The 22,731-nt window shown below is 42.1% G+C and overlaps 1 protein-coding gene across 11 annotated transcripts in view; it reads right to left on the bottom strand.

Annotated features, from left to right (window-relative positions):
- The window catches only part of RNASEH2B (ribonuclease H2 subunit B), a 95,971-nt gene extending 75,807 nt beyond the window's left edge, over positions 1-20,164 (bottom strand). For 3 of the 11 annotated variants that reach the window (XM_022574772.2, XM_089899609.1, XM_022574780.3), the window contains exon 1: positions 19,815-20,159. In XM_022574772.2, coding sequence (XP_022430480.1) covers positions 19,815-19,878 — 64 coding nt within the window. In that variant the 5' untranslated portion in view covers positions 19,879-20,159. Of the gene's footprint in view, positions 1-19,814 lie in introns of all 11 variants that reach the window. The other 8 variants (XR_002644689.2, XM_089899608.1, XM_089899605.1 and 5 more) reach the window with 7 other exon arrangements.
- Between the last annotated feature and the right edge of the window lie 2,567 nt (positions 20,165-22,731).

Genomic DNA, 22,731 nt, shown 5'->3' with positions numbered 1-22,731 from the left:
GGAAGTAAGACCCAGATCTGCCAGAACCTAGAGCCCCCGTGTCCAGAACTGCATTGTCAAACAGAAATAAAATGCATCCCATAAATATGAGCCACATTTGTAATTAAAACTTTTCTAGAAGCCATATTAAAAATACATAAAATAAAATTTCAATGATATATTTTATTTAACCCAATGTATATATCTAAAATATTTTTATTTCAAACCATTAAAAAATATGAAATACGTTAGCATGATGTTAGCTGTGGGTTTTTTATAGACGCCCTTTAACAGACTGAGAAAGTTTCCTACTCCTAATATTTTGAGTGTTGTTATCACGAAAGAGTATTTTCTCAAATGCTTTTTCTGTGGCTGTTGAGATGATTATGTGGTTTGGGGCCTTTATTTTATTGAAATAGTACAATATATTACATTGATAGATTTTGGTATGTTGAACCAACTTTGTATTCCTAGGACAAATCCCACTTGGTCATGGTGTATAATCCTTTTTACACACTCCTGGATTTGGTTTGTTACTTTTTGAGGATTTTTGCATCTATGTTCATAAGGGATATATTCTGTAGTTTTCTTTTCTTATGACATCTTTGTCTGGTTTTGGTATGAGGGTAATACTGGCCTCACAGAATGAGTTGGGAGGTAGTCTCTCTTCTTCCATTTCTGGGGAGAAACTTGTAAAGAACTGGTATTAATTTGTTCATTATTTAGAAGATTTTGCCAGTGAAGCTATCTGGGACTGGGCTTTTTTCTATGGAATGGCTTTAATTTACTAATCTAATCTCTCTACCTGCTATAGGTCGGTTCAGATTGTCTACTTCTTCTTGAGTCCGTCTTTGTAGTTCATGCCTTTCTAGGGATTTGTCCGTTTCATCTAAACCATCTACTTTGTTGGCATACAGTTGTTCATAGTATTCCCTTATGTTCCTTTTTTATTGAATATTTCTATAAGATCGGCAATGATGTACTCTCTCATTCCTGATTTTAGTAATTTGAATTTTCCTTTTCTTGGTCAGTCTAGCTAAAGATTTGCCAATTTTGTTGATCTTTTCAAAATGGCCTCCTTTGACTTCACTGATTTTTCTGTGTTGTTTTTCTGTAATCTTTATTTCTTCCCCTAGTTTGCTTTGGGTTCAGTTTGTTCTTTTTCTAGTTTCTTAAGATGAAAGATAAGGTTATTGATGTGAGATCTTTCTTCTTTTTTAATATAGGCATGTACAGCTATATATTTCACTCTGAACGCTGCTTTACTTCCATTCCTTACATTACTGTGCTTCATTTTCTTTCTTTTCAAAGTACTTTCTAGTTTCCTTTGTAATTTCTCCCTTGAGCCATTGATTATTTAGGAGTATGCTGCTTAAAATTTCCACATATTTGTGAATTCCCTCAATTTTTTTTTTTTTTTTTTTTTGCGGTACACGGGCCTCCCACTGCGGAGCACAGGCTCTGGACGCGCAGGCTCAGTGGCCATGGCTCATGCGCCCAGCCGCTCCACAGCGTAAGGGATCCTCGCAGACCGGGGCACGAACCCGTGTCCCCTGCATTGGCAGGTGGACTCTCAACCACTGCGCCACCAGGGAAGCCCGAATTCCCCAAATTTTCTTCTATTAATTGCTTATTTTCGTTTCACTATTTTTAGAGAGCATATGTTGTATGATTTCAGTCCTTTGAAATTTATTGGGGTTTGTTTTATGGCCTAGATTATGGTCTGTTCTGGAGAATGTTGTTGTTGAGTGCAATGTTCTATAGATGTCTCTTAGGTCTTGCTGGTTTACAGAGTTGGTCAAGTCTTCTATTTCCTCAATGATCTTCCTCCTAGTTGTTTTATCCATATTGAAATGAGTTATTGAAATCTCCCACTATTATTGCTCAGTTTTCCACATTACCCTTCTTTTCAGTCAGTTTTTGGTTCATGCATTTTGGGGCTCTCTCATTAGGTGCATATGTTTATAATTATTATAGCTTCCTAATTATCATTATAATTATCCCCTTTTCTGTCCAGTAACAACTTTTAATACATTTACATTTCATGTAATTACTGATAAGGTAAGATTTACATCTGCCATTTAACTCTTTGTTTTCTATATGTCATGAAGTTTTTGTTCCTCTTTTCCCCTATTACTGACTTCTTTCCTGTTAAATAGATATTTTCTAGCACACAATTTTAATTCCCTGGTCATTTCTTTCACTATATTTTAGGGGGAGTTATTTTCTTAGTGGTTGTCCTGGGAATTACAATCAGCATCTTAACTTGCAAGAACGTAGTTCAGATTAATGCTAACTTGAAATTTTCAATATCATAAAGAAATTTCCCTGCAATGTATTACCCCCTCATTTGTACTATTGTTATCATACAAATTACATCTTTATATAAGCCCATCAACAATTTTATAATTATTGCCGCATGAGGTTGTATTTTAAATCAGAGAGAGAAAAGAGTTACAAACAAAAATACATCTGTACTGTCTTTTATATTTTTATCTATGTATTTATCTCTACCAGTGATCTATAGTCTTCATGCAGATTCAAGTTATCATCCAGTGTCTTTTCCTTTTAATCTGAAGGACCCCATTGTGATTTTCAGGTCTTAGTTTTTCTTTATCTAGGAATGCTTTAGTTTCTCCCACAGTTTTGAAGGATAGTTTTATCAGACAGAGAACCCTTGGTTGACAGTTTTTCTTTCAGCATCTTTAATATGTCATCCCACTAACTTACAGCCTCTATGGTTTCTACTGAGAAGTCAGCTGTTAATCTTATTGAGGCTCCCTGTATTTGATAAGTCATTTTTCTCTTGATGCTTTCAAGATTCTCTCTTCGTGTCTGTCTTTTGATGGTCTGACTATGATGTGAGTAGGTGTGGATCCCCTTTAGTTTATCCCCTTGGAGTTTACTGAGCTTCTTAAATCTGTATATTATTTGCCATCAAATTTGAGAAATGTGGGCTTCCCTGGTGGCGCAGTGGTTGAGAGTCCGTCTGCCGATGCAGGGGACACGGGTTTGTGCCCCGGTCCGGGAAGATCCCACATGCCACAGAGCGGCTGGGCCCATGAGCCATGGCCACTGAGCCTGCGCATCCGGAGCCTGTGCTCCACAACGGGAGAGGCCACAACAGTGAGAGGCCTCTGTACCACAAAAAAAAAAAAAAAAATTTGAGAAATGTTTCACTATTAATTGTTTAAATATTCTTTGTCCCCCTTTCTTTTTCTCTCCTTCTCTGGGACCCATTATAAATTTTCTGATATGCTTCATGGTGTACTACAGGTCTCTGAGACTGTTCAGTTTTCTCAATTCTTTTTTCTTTCTGTTCCTCAGGCTGGATAATATCAATTGATCAATCTTCAAGTTTGCTGTTTCTTTCCTCTTCTAGCTTAAATCTGCTGTTGAGCCTGCTAATGAAATTTTCTTTTCAGTCATTGTAATTTTCAACTCCAGAATTTATATATTCTTTTGTAATTTCTATCTCTTTATTGATATACTCTATTTTGTGAGATTTCATTGTCATACTTTCTTTTAATTCTTTAGACATAGTTCACTTTAGTTCTTTGAGTATATTTATAATAGCTGATTAAAATCTTTGTAGAATAAGTCCAACATCTTGGCCCCCTCAGGAGCAGTTTCTATTGATTACTTTTTTCCCCCTGTGTATGAGGCATACTTCCTTATATCTTCATGTGTCTCATATCTTTTTATTGAAAACTCCACATTTTAGATAATATAACAATAAATGTGACAATTCTGGAAATCAGAGTCCCTTTACCTAACTCTCTAAGACTTATTGTTGTTGCTGCTTTTGGTCATCGTTGCAATTGTTACAATTTGTTTGTTTAGTGACTTTTCTGGACAAATCCTGTAGTCTCTATTCCCTGTTGTGTGCAACCACTGATGTCTCAGTTAGCTTAGCGTTAGCTAATGACTGGTCTGAGATATCCTTAAAAGTTTTGAACCAAAAAGTCTCCCAACATTTGCTGAGGGGATCTTCACGTGTGTTGGGGCATGCCTTCAACACTCAGGTAATTTAAACTTCTGCCTTAGCTTTTATTTACTGCTTCCCTTGGGCCTCAAGGTCAGTCAGAGGTGAGAGAATCGGGCTTCTCAGGTCTTTCCTAGGTATGCACACAGCCTTGCATGTGTGCACAGTGCTGTAATTCCCTAGGAATATGTCAGAGCTTTTCAAAGCCTTTTACAGAGATTTTATTCCCGTAACTTCTTTTTAAGTTTTTGGCCAGGTTCTCATTTCTGCAACTGGCATTGCCCCCTCAGCAGCTGAGTATCAACTGCCACTGTTTTTGACAAAGGTCCTGGGGATAGGGTTTTCCTGCCGAGTGAGCTCTGAGCTCCAGTCAGGTCAAATGACAACAATGCCCTGTGAACAGGGCTTTTCCAGGGAGCTGGAAGACAGGTCAAATAGGGACAATGCTCTGGGAATGGGACTTTTTTTTGAGGAGCCCCAAACATGGCCTGCCCATCCAGTGGTTGCAAGCCTGCTGGTTTTCAAGGTTATGGTAGATCTGAGCAAAGGGAGATGGGAGCAGTTCAAGTTGCAATGCCACAAACCTTGCTCAATGAGATTCAGCAGTTTTTCTTGAATAAACACTCCTCAAATTGTTGGAAGCCTTTGGCTAATTTCAAGAGTTCTGAAAAAGTTGATTTTGGACATCTTTGCCAATGTTTTCACTGCTTTTACGGAGGAGTGGATCTACCACTATCAGATTTTGAAGACTTAGTATGAAAAAATAACTCATATTGTTATAATACTTCTAATATATCCCTTAGTTGATAGTTTCGTGTGTGTGTCCCTTAAGCACACAAAATTACTTCTGACTATAAGCTAAAGGCTCTGTCAAGATAGACAGTTTAGGGCTTCCCTGGTGGTGCAGTGGTTGAGACTCCGCCTGCTGATGCAGGGGACACGGGTTCGTGCCCTGGTCTGGGAAGATCCCACATGCCGCGGAGCAGCTGGGCCCGTGAGCCATGGCCGCTGAGCCTGTGCGTCCGGAGCCTGTGCTCCGCAATGGGAGAGGCCACAACAGTGAGAGGCCTGTGTACCACAAAAAAAAAAAAAAAAAAAGAGTTTAAAATTTTTCATTTAAATTTGGAAAATCCTGGGTTATCCCATGGGCTAGCTCCCCACCCACCAAGCTTAGAAGCTCCATCGTTTTTCTAACTTTTACCTGCAACATCAGCACAGCTGAAGGATAGGTAAATTAATTAGGGAAGCAAAAAACATCTGCTTTTAGAATAATGGGAAAGAATCAGAAAAGGAGGATTGGGACTGTAAAGAAGGGTTTTCTTCTATAAACCTATTTTTAACTGATACCTATTTCTTTGATCATGTCAGCATAGAAAGAACACAAGATTTGAAGTCAGACAGATCCATAATCCATTCCCAGCTCCTCCTCTTACTCAGTAGTGTGACCTTGGGCAAGATATTCAACCTCTCATGCCTCACTTACTTCATTTACAAAACGGGCGTAGTAATTATTTTACAGGTTTTTGTTAGGCTTAAATAAATGTGAAAGTGGCTAGAACATGCAATAAGCACTCAATTAAGAACCAGTGTCCTTGCTCTTAACTATGTGGAAACATTAAGAATGTGTTGGGAATATTAAGATCAAAATATAAAAGTCAAGAATTCCAAGCACAGAACTACCAAAGGGCCTAACAATTAGCTTTCCAAGAGCAGATTAAATTAGGACCAGTATGGGAACACCTCGGAGATACTGTGGGTTCAGTTCTAGACCACTGCAATAAAGTGAATATCACAATAAAGCTTATATCGCAATAAAGTGAGTCACAAGAAGTTTTTGGTTTCCCAGTGTGCACATAAAAGTTATGTTTATACTATAGAGTAGTCTGTTAAGTGTGTAATAGCATTATGCTTAAAAAAAGTACATCTTAATTTTAAAATTTTGCTAAAAAATGCTATCATTGGATCTTTCAGTGAGTCGTAATCTTGCAGTAGTAACAACAACAAAGATCACACTGATCAACATAACAAATACAGTCATAATGAAAAAGTTTGGAATATTCTAAGAATTACCAAATGTGACATAGAGACATGAAGTGAACAAATGCTGTTGGAGAAATGTCGCCAGTAGACTTACCCAACGCAGAGTTGCCACAATCTGTCAATCTGTAAAAACATGCAGTATCTGTGAAGTGCAATAAAGCAAAGCGCAATAAAATTATGCTTGTGTATTCTTTTTAAGAAGCCAGAACACAATGCATTTTATGTGCAAAAATTAGGATAACATATAGTAAAGTACCCAGCAGTTTCTGGCACATGGAATATGCTCGATAAATGTTACATGAATGTGTTGTTTGATTTTTAGAACAAGCTCAGTAAGAAATGATAAAAGCAAGTTTTTATATTTAATGAGCCAAACTTCATTTATATGGAAAATTTACTCATGTGAAACACCTTCTTTTAAAACCATGCTGAATAAAATAAGACTTCACATTTTATTTCTTAAAGAGTAAGCTTTACACTTTCTTTTTTTGACTGTTTTCTCTTACATAAGAGATGACATAAGCCATGCTGGCTAAAAGAGTATTTTACAAAAACAGAAAAAAATCAGACAAATCAGAAGCAGGTCCTCAGTCTCTTTCGGCATTTCAGATTCAATAATATCTTAAACTTCCAATTATCTCAAGCCCTGCCTCTTGAGTTGATGTCTAACCAATTCCACACAGTTTTCTTATGGTCTCTGCCTTCTCTATAAAGATCCAATTTTATGTCCCACTGGTCACCACGAACTCTAGCAGCATATCTTCCATCTGTTTACCATCCTGATCTAAATACCTCAACAGAAAGGAAACTCTGATTGCTACTTTCCTGACATTTGAACTTTAAAGAAAATATACCCATGACAAAGAGACAACTGTGTCCAGTGAATGTAAAATAACAAATAAAAGCTAATATGTATGCAGCATTTACTGTATACCAGACATTATATATATATATATGAGGTATGTGTATATATATATATATATATATATATATATACACACACACATATATATTCATCAGATTATATGTATATATAATCCTCATATAATCCTTGTAATATCTCTATGAGGTAGGTACCATTTTAACTCCCAGTTTTGTAGATGATAAATTTGCCTAAAGTTAGGAAACCTGTCCAAGGTCACAGAGCTATTCAGCTATACACAGAGCCAAGATTTAAATCAGGCAACAAACATTTTAAACTATGACACTTTAGAGAATCTCTTTTTTTCCTCCCGTTGCGGAGCACAGGCTCCGGACGAGCAGGCTCAGCGGCCATGGCTCACGGGCCCAGCCGCTCCGCAGCATGTGGGATCTTCCCGGACCGGGGCATGAACCCGTGTCCCCTACATCGGCAGGCGGACTCTCAACCACTGCGCCACCAGGGAAGCCCTAGAGAATCTCTTAATCTGAAGTCCCATCCTTCCTTCTTAACTCAGGAAACAAAACTGTGGCTGTGAAGCACAATAATTATCTTGGTATAACTGCCCTCCTGTGACACAAACATCTCAAACTCATCTGTCCGCCTCCTGTCCTGTCCTCCTCAGAGACTTCTTTCTCATCAGTTGCCCCACTCCAATCCAGCCAGTACCCCCCAAGTGTAAGGGGTGCAGCAAAGGAAGAGAAGGAGGGGGAGCTAAGGAAAGTGAGAAAGAGAAAAAGAAAGGATCAAAAAATAGATAAAAGAAGGATGAGAGAAATTTGTTGTGGGATACAAGAAACATCTGGTGATAAAAACAGATAAAGTCAAGTTTGACCAATGGAAAAAAAAGGAAACTGATGTAATTAGCGATTACAATACCCTATGCACAGCTGCATATATCCTCTGCCCCCAATTATCTATGACATCTTAATGCTTAAAAATTAGAGTGCACAGCACATTATCAATACACAGACTTAAACATTCAGTATGTTTGAAAAGTTACTCGTGAAGTATTGTACAAGCCAAAATGGAACATTATTTTTCATCTGCAGAGTATACAGTATGGGGTGTTGTACACTTGATATGAAGTTATTTATCAACTAGTTTTTAAACTTGGCAGCTCGTTCTTATCCCTCTGTTGGTTAAGACAAGTTTCTTCATATCATTTAAAGTTCAAAGACACGAGACAGGAGAGAGAGAGAGCCACCTTTTTGCCAAGTGTTCTTATGACTTGGAAGCAATGGGCATTTGTTCGTGACCCTGTCCGATTTTTGGCACATAGCAGATAAGCTCTGAGAAACACACACCCCCTGTTACACGGAGAAGAAAGAACAGACATCAAAGCACCACTCATTTTATTTTTAGATACCATATCAAGGCTATTCAGGTTTCTTATGAAGATCCAATAGGAAAAAAGAAAAAAAAAAAAAGAGAGAGAGAGAGATTATCACTCTCATGCTCATGCAATATGCCCTAAACAGGTCCCAGTTCATTTTCTTTAGACTTCATCCATTAGAATATATTCAGACCCACTGGTTCCCTTCTGCCTGATTGGCAGAGATACCTCCTTGGGAACGCTTTGCTAGGACACAAATACGATGCATGCAAGACAAATCAGCATAATTTCCAAGTTACTTGCCGCTTCCAGGAATGCTAATTTCAGTAATAACTATATGCCTTCCTTTCCCAAGATGTTAGTACTGCCATCAAAGAGATCTGGGTCATTTTCCTGGCTTTGAAGCTCTCAGCTTCCTCAAACACTACAGGAGGCAAACCAAGAAAAGCTAGGGAGCGGCATGCAATAGAAAAAGAATTTCCAAGTACCGGGTTCCTCTAAGAATATCTTTTCATTTTGAAGTTTTGAAGAAAATGGCCTTTGCCAAGACCATAGAAGATAACATCTCCATTCTTTTAGGGCTGACCTATCAATGGCCACATTTCTAGGAATGGCTTGTGCACTGAAGAAGAAACTGATGCAGAGCTTCAAGTCTGTAGCCAACTCAAAGCCACAAAGAACAGCAACATATAGAGATGGAGCCAAGGCCTTGAGACATCCGGGAAGCAGGAAAATTCTGGTGAGATAGAAAGGACAGACCCGACTGGGACGTCCAATGACAATAGCACTGGCTCATGGAGAGGTGTGCCTGGTTCCTGGTCATCAAACTAACAACAGAGGACACCCAGCCCTCCTGTCCTCCCACCTCTCCCACAGGGGCAAGGACCATCATCGGCCTGCAGAGTGGCCTTGCGCACAGAGCAGGGGCCCTGGAGGACGCAGGAGAGCTGACAGTCTTTGCCACTTAATTCCTGTTGAGTGTTGGGCAGATTATTTGACTTCTCCGAGTCTTGTAAAATGGTGATAATAAAGCTTGTGTTGCCTGCTTCCCATGGTCACTGTGAGGGTCAAATACAATAACACACGATATCATCAGAGTGTATTACAATGGTATAAGAGATGGAAGATACGGGCCTAGGAGACAGGTTTCCTAAAAATTATATAAATCTTGGCAAAGGAAGGAGAGTATAAGTTATAGCCCAACCCAATTCTCCATACAATAAACCTCTGCCACATCTCTATGCCGTTCAAAGACCACCAATTAACAGGAAGCTCAGAATGCTTGACTGACACAGGCTGGGTGACGTGGCTGAGGCTCCTGGCCAGGGCGGGTCTCACTGGAGAGGGAGGGCAGTGGTCGGCTCTTGTGCTGTCCATCCTGCACCTTTTCCTCCCTCTGGACAAAACACTCCCTACCCTCAGCGCCCTCTGCCATCGCTCTCTCCCACCTGTAATGGTAGTGGAGCTCACCCCTCCCTGGGTACAGCTCATAGTGGGTAGAGGCTAGGGTTACAAGTGATCTCAGGGGCCGGTCAGAAGCCTGTCTTGAAAACCGTAAACAAAGAACTAAGAAAAGAGGGGTTGCTTCTCCCAGCAGACACCAGGAGGCTTGGGGCTTGGGTGCAGGGTGTATGCAGCCTGTTTTATAGGAATCGGAAGAAGTTGATTTGAGACAAGGAAGTTAACACTGAGAGAGGCAGAAACCCTGGACCTCCTGGTGCTGCAATGTCCTATTCCAGAGGTCTCTGAGCTCTCCACCAGTCCGCCACCCTGCCCCCAGCACAGCCGGCCCGTCTTAGGAACACGTGGCCCTGCTAAGGAAGTCCTGAAGAAGCATCAGTCACGCTTTCTAATAAACAATCAGGATGCATTGGCCCCACACTAAAGAAAGAGTAATTACCATAATAAGGTAGGCTCATGGTCCGTTCAAACTGGCATCCTATTTATGGCAAACACACCAAGGTCGTTTGCAGAAAACCATGCTTGTCTTCAAAAATTCAAGCTCAAATGGCTTTCAAAACATCCTGGCCAGGCCGTACGTTCACTATGGTTCTGTGAATTTATCTTCACCCCTCCTGCATCTGATTGTATTTTCAGTCTTTAACCACTCCTCAAGATAATCCAAGGCCAATATCACTGATGAACATAGATGCAAAAATCCTCAATAAAATACTACGAAACAAATCCAACAGCATATTAAAAGGATCATACACTATGATCAAGTGGGCTTTACCCCAGGAAGGCAAGGATTCTTCAATATACGCAAATCAATCAATGGGATACACCATATTAACAAACTGAAGGATAAAAACTATATGATAATCTCAACAGATGCAGAAAAAGCTTTCAACAAAATTCAAGACCCATTTATGATAAAAACTCTATAGAAAGTGGGCAAAGAGGGAACCTACCTCAACATAATAAAGCCCATCTATGACAAGCCTGCAGCCAACATCGTTCTCAATGGTGAAAAACTGACACCATTTCCTCTAATATCAGGAACAATACAAGGTTGCCCACTCTCACCACTATTATTCAACATAGTTTTGGAAGTTTTCGTCACAACAATCAGAGAAGAAAAAGAAATAAAAGGAATTCAAATCAGAAAAGAAGTAAAACTGTCACTGTTTGCAGATGACATGATACTATACATAGAGAATCCTAAAGATGCCACCAGAAAACTACTAGAACTAATCAATGAATTTGGTAGCGTAGCAGAATACAAAATTAATGCACAGAAGTCTCTTGCATTCCTATATACTAACAACGAAAAACCTGAAAGAGAAATTAAGGAAACACTCCCATTTACCATTGCAACAAAAAGAATAAAATACCTAGGAATAAACCTACCTAAGGAAACAAAAGACCTGTATGCAGGACACTATAAGACACTGATGAAAGAAATTAAAGATGATACAAACAGCTGGATACCATGTTCTTGGACTGGAAGAAAATGACTATACTACCCAAAGCAATCTACAAATTCAATGCAATCCCTATCAAACTACCAATGGCATTTTTCACAGAACTAGAACAAAAATTTCACAATTTGTATGGAAACACAAAAGACCCCAAATACCCAAAGTGATCCTGAGAAAGAAAAACGAAGGGTTTCCCTGGTGGCGCAGTGGTTGAAAGTCCGCCAGCCGATGCAGGGGATGCGCATTTGTGCCCCAGTCCGGGAAGATCCCACATGCCACAGAGCGGCTAGGCCCGTAAGCCATGACCACTGAGCCTGCGCATCCGGAGCCTGTGCTCCGCAATGGGAGAGGCCACAACAGTGAGAGGCCCGCGTACCACAAAAAAAGAAAAAAAAGAAAAACGGAGCTGGAGGAATCAGGCTCCCTGACTTCAGACTACACTACAAAGCTACAGTTATCAAGACAGTATGGTACTGGAACAAAAACAGAAATATAGATCAGTGGAACGGAACAGAAAGCCCAGAGATAAATCCACGCACATATGGTCACCTTATCTTTGATAAAGAAGGCAAGAATATAAAATGGAGAAAAGACACCCTCTTCAGTAAGTGGTGCTGGGAAAACTGGACAGCTACATGTAAAAGAATGAAATTAGAACACTCCCTAACACCATACACAAAAATAAACTCAAAATGGATTAAAGACCTAAATGTAAGACCAGACACTATAAAACTCTTGGAGGAAAACATAGGCAGGACATTCTATGACACAGATCACAGCAAGATCCTTTTTGACCCACCTCCTAGAGAAATGGAAATAAAGACAAAAATAAACAAGTGGGACCTAATGAAACTTAAAAGCTTTTGCACAGCAAAGGAAACCATAATCAAGACGAAAAGACAACCGTCAGAATGGGAGAAAATATTTGCAAATGAAGCAACTGACAAAGGATTAATCTCCAAAATATACAAGCAGCTCATGCAGCTCAATATCAAAAAAACAAACAACGCAGTGCAAAAATGGGCGGAAGGCCTAAATAGACATTTCTCCAAAGAAGATACACAGATTGCCAACAAACACATGAAAGAATGCTCAACATCACTAATCATTATAGAAATGCAAAACAAAACTACAATGAGATATCACCTCACACCAGTGAGAATGGCCATCATCAAAAAATCTACAAACAATAAATGCTGGAGGGGGCGTGGAGAAAAGGGACCGCTCTTGCACTGTTGGTGGGAATGTAAATTGGTACAGCCACTACGGAGAACAGTATGAAGGTTCCTTAAAAAGCTAAAAGTAGAACTACCATATAACCCAGCAATCCCACTACTGGGCATATACCCTGAGAAAACATAACTGAAAAAGAGTCATGTACCACAATGTTCACTGCAGCACTATTTACAATAGCCAGGACATGGAAGCAGCCTAAATGTCCATCGACAGATGAATGGTTAAAGAAGATGTGGCACATATATACAACGGAATATTACTCAGCCATAAAAAGAAATGAAATTGAGTTATTTGTAGTGAGGTGGATGGACCCAGAGTCTGTCATACAGAGTGAAGTAAATCAGAAAGAGAAAAACAGGGGCTTCCCTGGTGGCGAAGTGGTTGGGAGTCCGCCTGCCGATGCAGGGGATGCGGGTTCGTGCCCCGGCCCGGGAGGATCCCACGTGCCGCGGAGCGGCTGGGCCCGTGAGCCATGGCCGCTGAGGCTGTGCGTCCGGAGCCTGTGCTCCGCAACGGGAGAGGCCGCAGCAATGAGAGGCCCGCGTACCGCAAAAAAAAAAAAAAAAAAAAGAAGGGAAGAGAAAAACAAATACCGTATGTTAACACATGTATATGGAATCTAAAAAAAATATGGTTCTGATGAACGTAGGGGCAGGACAGGAATAAAGACGCAGACGTACAGAATGGACTTGAGGACACAGGGAGGGGGAAGGGTAAGCTGGGACGAAGTGAGAGAGCGGCACTGACTTATATACACGACCAAATGTAAAATAGCTAGCTAGTGGGAAGCAGCCGCATAGCACAGGGAGACCAGCTCGGTGCTCTGTGACCACCTAGAGGGGTGGGATAGGGAGGGTGGGAGGGAGACGCAAAAGGGAGGGGATATGGGAACGTATGTAAATGTATAACTGATTCACTTTGTTATAAAGCAGAAACTAACACAACATTGTAAAGCAATTATACTCCAATAAAGATATAAAAAAAAAAAAAGATAATCCATTTCAAGTATGTACTGCCTACTCTGTGAAGCAATACTTCTTATTTGGTATATTTGTTATAAGTAAACTCATAACAAGCCTCTTCAGTGCTCAAAATATGACCTACAGATTCTTTGTCAGCTTTATTCATGTCACTGTCTGAGTTTCTGTCTTTATCAAAATTAAAAGAAAAAAATTTCAGCCCCCTAGCTCCCCATTAAATCAGTCTAACCATCTTTTTCTAATTCTATGTAGAACTATAGTAAACAGAACCAGATAGTACTCTTGTGTAACCTCAGTGTCCCTGAGTGTTTTAGTCAGTGTTCCCTCAAATAAGAAGTAAGAGTAAATAGTGAAATAAAGGCAGAAATAGAAAAATGAGAAAAAATTTAAGAACACTGGAATTCATTCTATGATACATACAACACAAAAAGCCTGGAAAAAGTATTTCCAAAATTGTTATTTTTCAGTGGCAGGATGATGGACAAATTCTTTTCTTCTGTATATTTTTCTGCATTACTAAAATTTCTACACTGGGTACGTACTACCGCTCTAATAAAAAAAGTTAATGAAAAAAAAAAAACCACTGGGAAAAAAACGTGTAAGTGAAGAGTTAGATGGTCAGAACTGAAGTTAAAAGAGCAACTGACGATGGAAGAGAGTCTTGCCAAATGTTGTGGGGACTTCAGGCCCTCGCAGGGAAATCAGCTCTGGCTGGGGAGCCCTCAGCCAGCCTGGATTCTAGCAGTGCCAGAGGCAGGTAAGGAAACAGGCTCAGAGCATATCGGACCCTTTCACCAGCGAGCTCACTCCACTTTAGCGAACAGTCATACCTAGGACAGAAAGGCACTTTCAAAGATATTTTAAAAACAAATATAAAGGACCTCTGAACGAAAAGGCAGGAAGGCCTAGGTGGCATGCTTGCTTTCAGAGGCACCAGGCAAGGTTGGGTTCTGAAGCTTAAGGCCAACGAGCCCACCAATGAGGAGCTAACGGGGGCCACCCGGGGAGAACGTGCCTGGATCCTCCCCAGCTTCTGGCAGGTACTGGGCGTCCAATACATACATACTCATATAAAAATGACAGTGAACTGAATAACGACGATGAAATGTGTAGGTGGTCTAAGAGGTACCACTAACTTGCACACTAACGGGGAGAGGCCCAGAAGGAAGGCTTCCTGGAAGAGGTGACACTTGCACTGGGTTTAAAAGATAAGTACGCAGTTGCCAAGCAGAGAACGTGGGAAAGAGTGGGTAGGGGTCCAGGCAGACACAAAGTCATGCGCACTCAAAGAAAGAGAAGTTATGCAACCTCAATATCGCTAAGTATTTTAGTGGGTGTTCCAATAAATACGTAGTAAGAATAAATAGTAAAATAAAGGCAGAAATAGAAAAAAGAACACTGGAATTCACTTTGTGATACATACAAATGTCTTAGCTTCATGGAAACTAAAGTTGATGGAAATGGAAAGGGAAGAAAAAGGGCAGCGTGAGCAAAGACAAAGGCTGCAGGGAGAAACAGAACGTGAGCCATTTATTCTTTTAGCAAATGTTTACTGAATGCCTGCTCTGTCCCAGGCCAGGGAGGCTAAAAGCTTGGGGTGCAAGAGAGAGCGTATGTGTAATTCAAACCAACAGACAACAACCCCGTGAGACCGGTACTGTTCTCCCCACTGCAGAGATGAGGAAATCGAGGCTTTACAATGAGCATGCAATTTGTCCAAGGACACAGAGCTCATAAATAGCATAAATCTAGTTATAGGTGTGTTTTATTACAGCCAGGCTTTCAAGAACATTGTTGTTTATTTGTTTCTTAACATCATGGTTAAAGCTCAGAGGATACGGGGAAAACCCATTCAGTCCCTATTCCGCAATTGAAGTGGAAAAAAAATCATGAACATTTCTTACTTTCCTTTTATGAATTTTTTTCTGCCCTGGAGGATAAATATGTGGGAGTCATGAGTTCTGACTTATAAACGTCCAGGGGCCTTTTGGAACAATTACTAGCATGACAAGATCAGGCTCTGGAAACAGCCCAGTTATACCAATTGGCAACTGATTAAGTCCATCCACTTCAGAATGTGCTCAGATAGCAAGGGGAGCAGATCCAGTGAGTGGCCATCTGAGAAGGGTCAGTCGGGTTCCCTCCAAAAACGTTTCATAAAGACAAAGCCAGATTCAGGATTTGTGTGGAAAATGTTAAATACACTCTGTGCTGGAAAACTCAGAGACTCCCTAACGGCTGACAGCCTGCAGGAGACTATTCAGTAAATGACAAATCTTCCAAGAAGCTGAGCTGAATGATTCAGAAGTTGTCTAAAGTCAGCACTTGAATCCTCCAGGTTCCCTATCTCTGGCCAAGTTAATGCAGGTTCCTCCCTGGTGAAAAAGCTCTTCTGAAAGCTTTCAGCCCACGAGGTATATTTCTAAACACAAACATACATACAAGCAAACAGTGTTGACAAAGAACAAAATACTTGCTGCTTCTTCTGAGACTAACCACATGCCCTCAGGTAAAAGAGGAAAAGTTTTATTTTTTTTTTAGGGTCATTGAAAAGTCATTTGGGTCTATAGTAATTCTTCCTTTGCCACATACTTTAAACTACTTTTCAAACAAGAGGTGTTTCTTGCGGGCTTATTAAAAAGCTACAAGTCTCTAATCAGAAATAACATAAATTTTCTCCATTATTAAATAGGAAATTCGTTTTTCCTTTTAAATTTGATTTCTTTTTTAATCCTTTAATTAGAATATAGTTCTAAAGCTTGCAGTTATACAAATCTATTTTTGTGTTCCTTTTGGAGAGACAAATATGACATTTTATGGGGATTATCATGGCACCTCACATAAAAGGGTCATTACTGTATTTGGAATGTCTAAGGTAGGCAGGCAGGCCTGGGATTATCTCCCAAAGGGTACCCCTTCCTCTACCCCCCAGAAACTGGCATTACTTATGCTATCTTGGGGGAAAAAAATAACAAAGAGAAATACTCTTCCTAAAATACTTTTAAATGTGTATTTTCATAAAATAAAGGGGAATAAGTTTATTGCAAAACTTGTCTACAGTTGAAGATGTGATCTGAATTCCAGTTTGACCTCGAGGCTCTTTAATCAGGGGGCTGACTGGGGGATGATTTCAGCCTAGGTGGATGCTGAGATCATTTCTGTCTTTCCCTTTTTCCTCAAGTAACATCAGGGTTTCCCAATGCTTTAACATTTCCTTGGAGATGGCTAAGTAACAGAGTTCAGCCACAGAAGCATATAACACAGTCTTCTCTCCTACACTCAGTGAATCTGTTCCCGCTGGCCTCTCACGCTGGCATCCACTCCAACTTATTAGGACTGACAAGCGTACAAAACTTGGACTAGAGAAAAATATTAAAAATATAACTTAAACATTTACTTTTAGGGCAGCAAAGAGAGATGGAAACTTCTACCTTATTCCAAAAAGTTGAGATGTTCACGGTCTCTTACAGTAACCAAAGCTGCAAATAGGCTAGTATTCCAGGGCATGTGGGAGAAACGTTTGAGATCATCCCAAAGTTCAAGGAATGCTTACCCTGCTGAAACGGAAGGCAGTTCTATCTCCACTGGCCTATGAAAATCAAGGCTACGTCCGACCACCTCCAAGTATCCCTTCCAAGTTTCAGCTTTTGTTTTTCTGAGATATTTGACTTTTCCAGACAAACTGAAAACGAGTGGCAGAGACACCTCTGTTACTATATAATACAGCCCTATGGCAGGGTATAGTCTCCATCTCTTAAATGCATAACTTACTGGGGATGACTTCCCATAGGCTGGAAAAAACAACAAATACATCTGTGAAGATGGGCCTCATACCCTGTACTTACATGCACTCCCCTGACCATGGAAATTCTGACCCGCCAGAAAGACAGCTAAATCTGAGGCTGGCTGTTCCTATCTCCCAATCCAGCTCCCTAGGGCTGGTCCTACTTCAGTGGTTCCTAGTGGTGTCCTCTGACCAGCAGCACCAGCAGCACTGGGCGGGGGGGACTTGTTAGAAATGCACATTCTCAGGGCCCCCACCCCAGACCTACTGAATCAGAGACTCTGGGGATGGGGCCCAGCTCCCCAGATGACTGATGCCCTCAAGATTGAGAAGCATAGTTGCACAGCAGTTAACTATCAGACCACCAGCGTTTCTACACCCAGGGCCTGCAGATGGCAGTAAAGTCCAGCTAGAAGAATTACAGGCACTAGAAGCTCAAGTTCTAAGTCCTACAGAACCAGCCTGCCTGACCACACTGTTCTTCTTTAACAGTTCCTTAACAGCTGGCTCAGCCTCCTCCAATGAGTTGGAAGGTCACAATTCAACTCAGCTTTGAACAGGAACTAGACTGAAATTCTTCTCGCCGCCTGACAGTAGACATATTAAACCGACAGTTATCAGAGATGCGATCAATATTAAATGACCTTAAAGGTTTTTGTGTTTAATACGGTGAGGATACAGACATACTTTAAGAATGAAAATTTCAATACTGATTAAATAGAACAAGATAAGAAATTCAAATTATTCTCAGCCATTGTGTGTATCTGAATAAAAATAATGCACTTGATTCTGAATGAGTTCCCACCGTTAAAATCTCATTGAATTAATGTGACAACAGTGAGAAGAGATGTTTTCTACTGTAAAGCATGTATCAGGTAGCCCTTTACTAGATTCTGTGAAAACCCTGAATTTTGCATTAACTTTTCCTATACAAACTACAAACATCTCTAGTGAGGATATGGAGCAACGGGAACTCTCACAAACAGCTGGGAGTATATATCAGTACAAGCACTTTGGAAAACTGTTGAGCAGAGTCTACCAAAGCTGAACATACAATATCCAGGACCGGCAATTCCACTCCTGGGTCTATACTGCAGAGAAATGAGCACTTCCATCTACCAAAAGCCTCATAAAAGAGTGTTCTTAGAAGTGTAACTCGTAATAGTTACAAACGGGAAATAATCCGAACATCCACCCACAGTAGTGGAGATAAATATTATGAATATGCATACAATAAAATATACCCAGCAAAGAAAACACAAACCAACCAACAAACCAGACTACTGCTACACAGAACATGGGTGGACCTCAGCTGAGCAAACGATGCCAGGTACAAAGTTAACACACACTTATCCAAACAGGCAGAACAAATTTCTGGTGACAGAGGTCAGCATAGAGGTTACTGAGGCTATCTACCAACAGACAAGAGGAGCTCACTGGAAAAGTTCTAGGTCTTGACCTGTGGAATGGTTACAGGGGTGTATACATATGAAAAGGTCATTGAGTTGCACATTTAAACTGGTACACGTTATGTATGTTACACTTCTTTATAAAGGGAGAAAAAGTTAAACATGCACAACATTGCCTTGACAGGTGGTCATGTAACTATTTTCAATATCCATCATAAAAATCTAGATTACTGGGCGACTATATAGTTATCAGAGTATCATTTACTGCAAAAATACTGTATTTGCTAAGCTAAATATCAAAGTTACATAAAGAAAACAATGGGTTTTCCTTATAGCCAATGTTATGCCGTCAAATCAATGCTTCACCCTACGAAAAGGCCAAACCTTTCTGTCTTGCACTCCCTGGTCCCAAACTCCATTTACTCTGCCACTTCATGCCATCATAGGTGGCAACTGATGTCCATCATCCGAAGCCCCAGCAGACCGTGGATGTGGTCATCATCCCGGGGGAGGCTGAAAATACTGGCTCCATCATTCCTGTCATTAGCTACTTGCCTGAATCTCTTTGAACCACCCCTGTCCTAACCCCTGCCACCATCCAGCTCCCCTCCTGCCTCACAAACCAAGGTCTGTCCCAGGGCTGGGATCCTGTTAAGACAGCGCAGCCTCCAGGCCAATGTGGACCTACTGGATCCTAGGTTCCGATCCAGTAGGACTCAGCCGCCAAGCCAGATGTCGAGTGGGGGATTCATAATTACACCCCAAGAGCAGACACCTCCAGGCCTCGAGGCCCTGAACCCGCACTGCTCTCCCCCCGCCTGGGCCGCTCCCTCCAGCCCACCCGATGGATCCACAAAGAATCAGAAGGGGGAAAATCCGCTTGGTCGGTTTCTGCGCTTCCTGCTGAGGTTTTGAAAAGCGGAGCTGCTGGCACTCGTAACCAAGATGAGGAACCACGTGTTCCGCGAGGCACTCGGGTCCCGCCCGCGCGGCCGAGGGGCGTGCAGGGCCTGTTCCGGCTGCGCCTCGGCTCTGCGCTGACCCGTGAACACTCTGGGGTGCGCGCGCGGGGGCCGCGGGCCAGAGGGGGCGCGCCCTGCCGCCGCCGAGAACCCGTCCGGGAGCCGCCCCAGCCGCTGCTTGGCGCGCTCTCGGGCCGGGCCGCCCGGGGCCGGAGGCCCGGTCGCGGCCGGGCGCGCCGCCGTCCCGGCACGGGCGTGTTTACCTGGGACTAGGAACACGTGCTGCCGGGCGCTAGCCCCTTCTCCGCAGTCCACGCCTGCCGCCATGACGCCCGTTCGGTTCCCGCGGCCGCAGGCCTCTGAGCCCTGGGAGGGCGGGCTCAGCGAGAGCCCGGTGGCAAATGGCGGGAGAAGGGTCGATTCCGGGGAGCGCGGCGCGCGGAGGGACTGGCGGGGCCCGGAGGGCGGCCAGCGGGGCGAATTTCGTTTCGTTTCCGGAGCCCGCCAGAGGCCCCTGTTAAGCTTTTAAACTGAGCGCCAGGCCCAGGCCGCCGGCCCACTGGCGCGTCGCCCGCCGACGGGGCAGGGTCACGGCCTCTCCCCTCCGCGGCTCGGCCAATGGTAGGTGCTCACCCGCGGCGCCCAGTGACGCGGCGCGGGGGGCGGCGACACAGGTTGGCGGCGGCGGCGGGCGGGGTGGCCTCAGTCTCGGGGCGCCCGGTCACCGCGCCCAGCGGCCCTCCGTCCAGGGACTCCCCACCCTGCGGAGAGCGGGCCGAGGCCGGGTCTCTGCGGAGTGGGGCCCCCGGAGGGATGACGCCTGCCACCTCTGAGGGCTGGCGGACTTGCGCACACCTAGCGGGAGGAAAAGCCTGGAGCAAATCCACGTTAAGGACAACAGCTATCACATCGGAATCCTAATGCCACCGTTCCTTGTCTACGTTTCTTTATATCATTTGCATTCTGCGTTGGAATTAATGTCAGAATCTGGTGTGCTTTGTGATTCATAACAAAATGCATGTAAAGCGGTCCTCAAATTGGGGTTACTCCTCATTACTAAAAAGAGGGGCACAGTTTGAGGCTCAAAACGTGCATTTGTTGTTTTGGAAGACATTGATTTGTAATGAGTTAAAAATTAAGACTTTTAAAATTGATGTTCAAAAAGTTAAGAGTCATGAAATTTCGGGATTTAAACTTTTAAAAATAAAATTTTAATAGTACATGGTTTTAGAAAAGAAGATAATAAATATTTGTCTCATACTTAAGAATAGTATGGACTCCCTGCTACCCCAGATCCCCAGTCCCCCTCCCCAGGGGCAATCACTGTTAACAGTTTCTTGTCTGTTCTTCAGAATTTTTCCATTCAAAAACAAGTTTATGTGTCTTTTTTTTTTTTTTTTTGCACAAATGGAAGAGAATATACATAACTCTTAATGCACTTAACTTTTTTTGCTTAATCTTGAAGGGAGTTAAATTCTGCAGCACTAGATCTATCTCAGCCTGCTGAAAAGATTTTTTAATTTCAGTCCTGTTTCCCATGAGGGGAGACAAATGCAGCTCAAGTTGACTGCAGGACACACCTGGCAGAGAGGAAGCCTTTCTGGTTGAGGAGGGGGACCCAGATGCTAACTCTGGGGCAGGCAGCAGATTGGTATTGCTCTAGAGCTGTTTTCATCGTTTTCTGATCCTTTCCAGCCGTTGGCTGTTTGAACGTGTGTTTTTATGTGGTTGTTTTCACAATGCAAAGACAATTTTGTCTGCTTTTGTACCTTAACATTGCCATGAACACATTTCCCATGGCATCCAGAGCTGTCATTGGAGACATGCTATTTCACATTGCTAATGTACCAAGGTTACTTGACCAATCCTTAGTGTACAATATTTAGATTATTTCAAAATGTTATTCTAAAAAATGCTACAATGTATACTATATATGGACTATGCAGCAGTTTGAAGCAATGAACTAGATGCACATGTTGCAGCATGGATGCTTTATATCAAGAGGGAAACAAAGAAGTAGGAAGAGATTTATGGCAGAAAACCATGTAGGTAAATTAAAAACACACATAAAACAACATTATATCTTCTAGAAGGATATATGCACATTTAAGGCCATGTATCACATAAGAAATGGGTGTCTTTAAAAGGGAGGGGAATGGGATTGGGGATGGATAAGGAATGAGAAGGCAAGAAAAATCAAAAGGGGCCAGGGTGCACGTGGATGACTGTCACTATGTCCTATGAATGAGAGTATAATACATTCTCTGACATTTAGGTCCAAGGATGACAACTTTTTTTTAAAAAATGTGCTGCAACAAACATCTCTAAGCAATTTCATTTATCCACTTAAAAAAATTATTTAAGTACCTTCTTGGAAGGGGGACCAGTGGTGATGTTGGAGACTGGCTCAAGATTCCTATTGTCTTCAGGGTAAAATCCAAGGTACTAAGCTTGGAACACATGGCCCGTGAGATCTGGTTCTCACTTGCCCCTCCAGCCACAGTTTCTGCCGCCTCCCTCCCTCCCCACCTTGACCACAGTCTGGCCATGAGGAACTGCCCTCTGTCACATCCAGCACTTGACACTGTGTTCCTAATGTCGGAACCACGCTCCTCTCAACTAGCCTCATTCCTCTGCCTTTTCTCTCACCCTCCACTTCACCTAGACAACATTTCATCATATATCAGGCTCACTGAGACAAAACCTTCTCATTGCACTCCTCTTCCTGTCTCCAAACATCCTCCCCATGAATGAGATGCCTCCAGTCTTCTCAGTTACCTCACTAAGGAGTGAGCCTGATTTTCAGTCAATTCCTTGAGGAAGGACAGCATCTAATAATTCACCAGTTTATCCTCAAAAAATAATGATGCCTTTCACTGCATACCAACTGTGACAAGTACTGCGCTGAACATGTAACTCTGACTCTTTCAGTCCTCCCAAAAGTCTTAAGGGGAAGTATCAGTATGATCCCCACGTTTTACAGAGGAAGAATGTAAAGTTTAGAGAGATCAACTAATTACCCAACACACACAACGAGCAAGTGGCAGAGCAGGAATTCCAACCCAGAAATTGGGCTCTTAACCTTCCCTCCCTCCTTCCCTAGTGTCCCAATGCCTAGGACAAAGCTGTATGGGCACATAGCATATGCTCCACAAATATTTTTGAATAAACATGTATGTG

The sequence above is a fragment of the Delphinapterus leucas genome, chromosome 18, assembly GCF_059928025.1.
Source record: "Delphinapterus leucas isolate spDelLeu-1000000601 "Yukka" chromosome 18, BTC_Dleu_Yukka2, whole genome shotgun sequence".
NCBI classification, from domain to species: Eukaryota; Metazoa; Chordata; class Mammalia; order Artiodactyla; family Monodontidae; genus Delphinapterus; species Delphinapterus leucas.
This window is presented reverse-complemented; position numbering and strand designations above follow the sequence as displayed.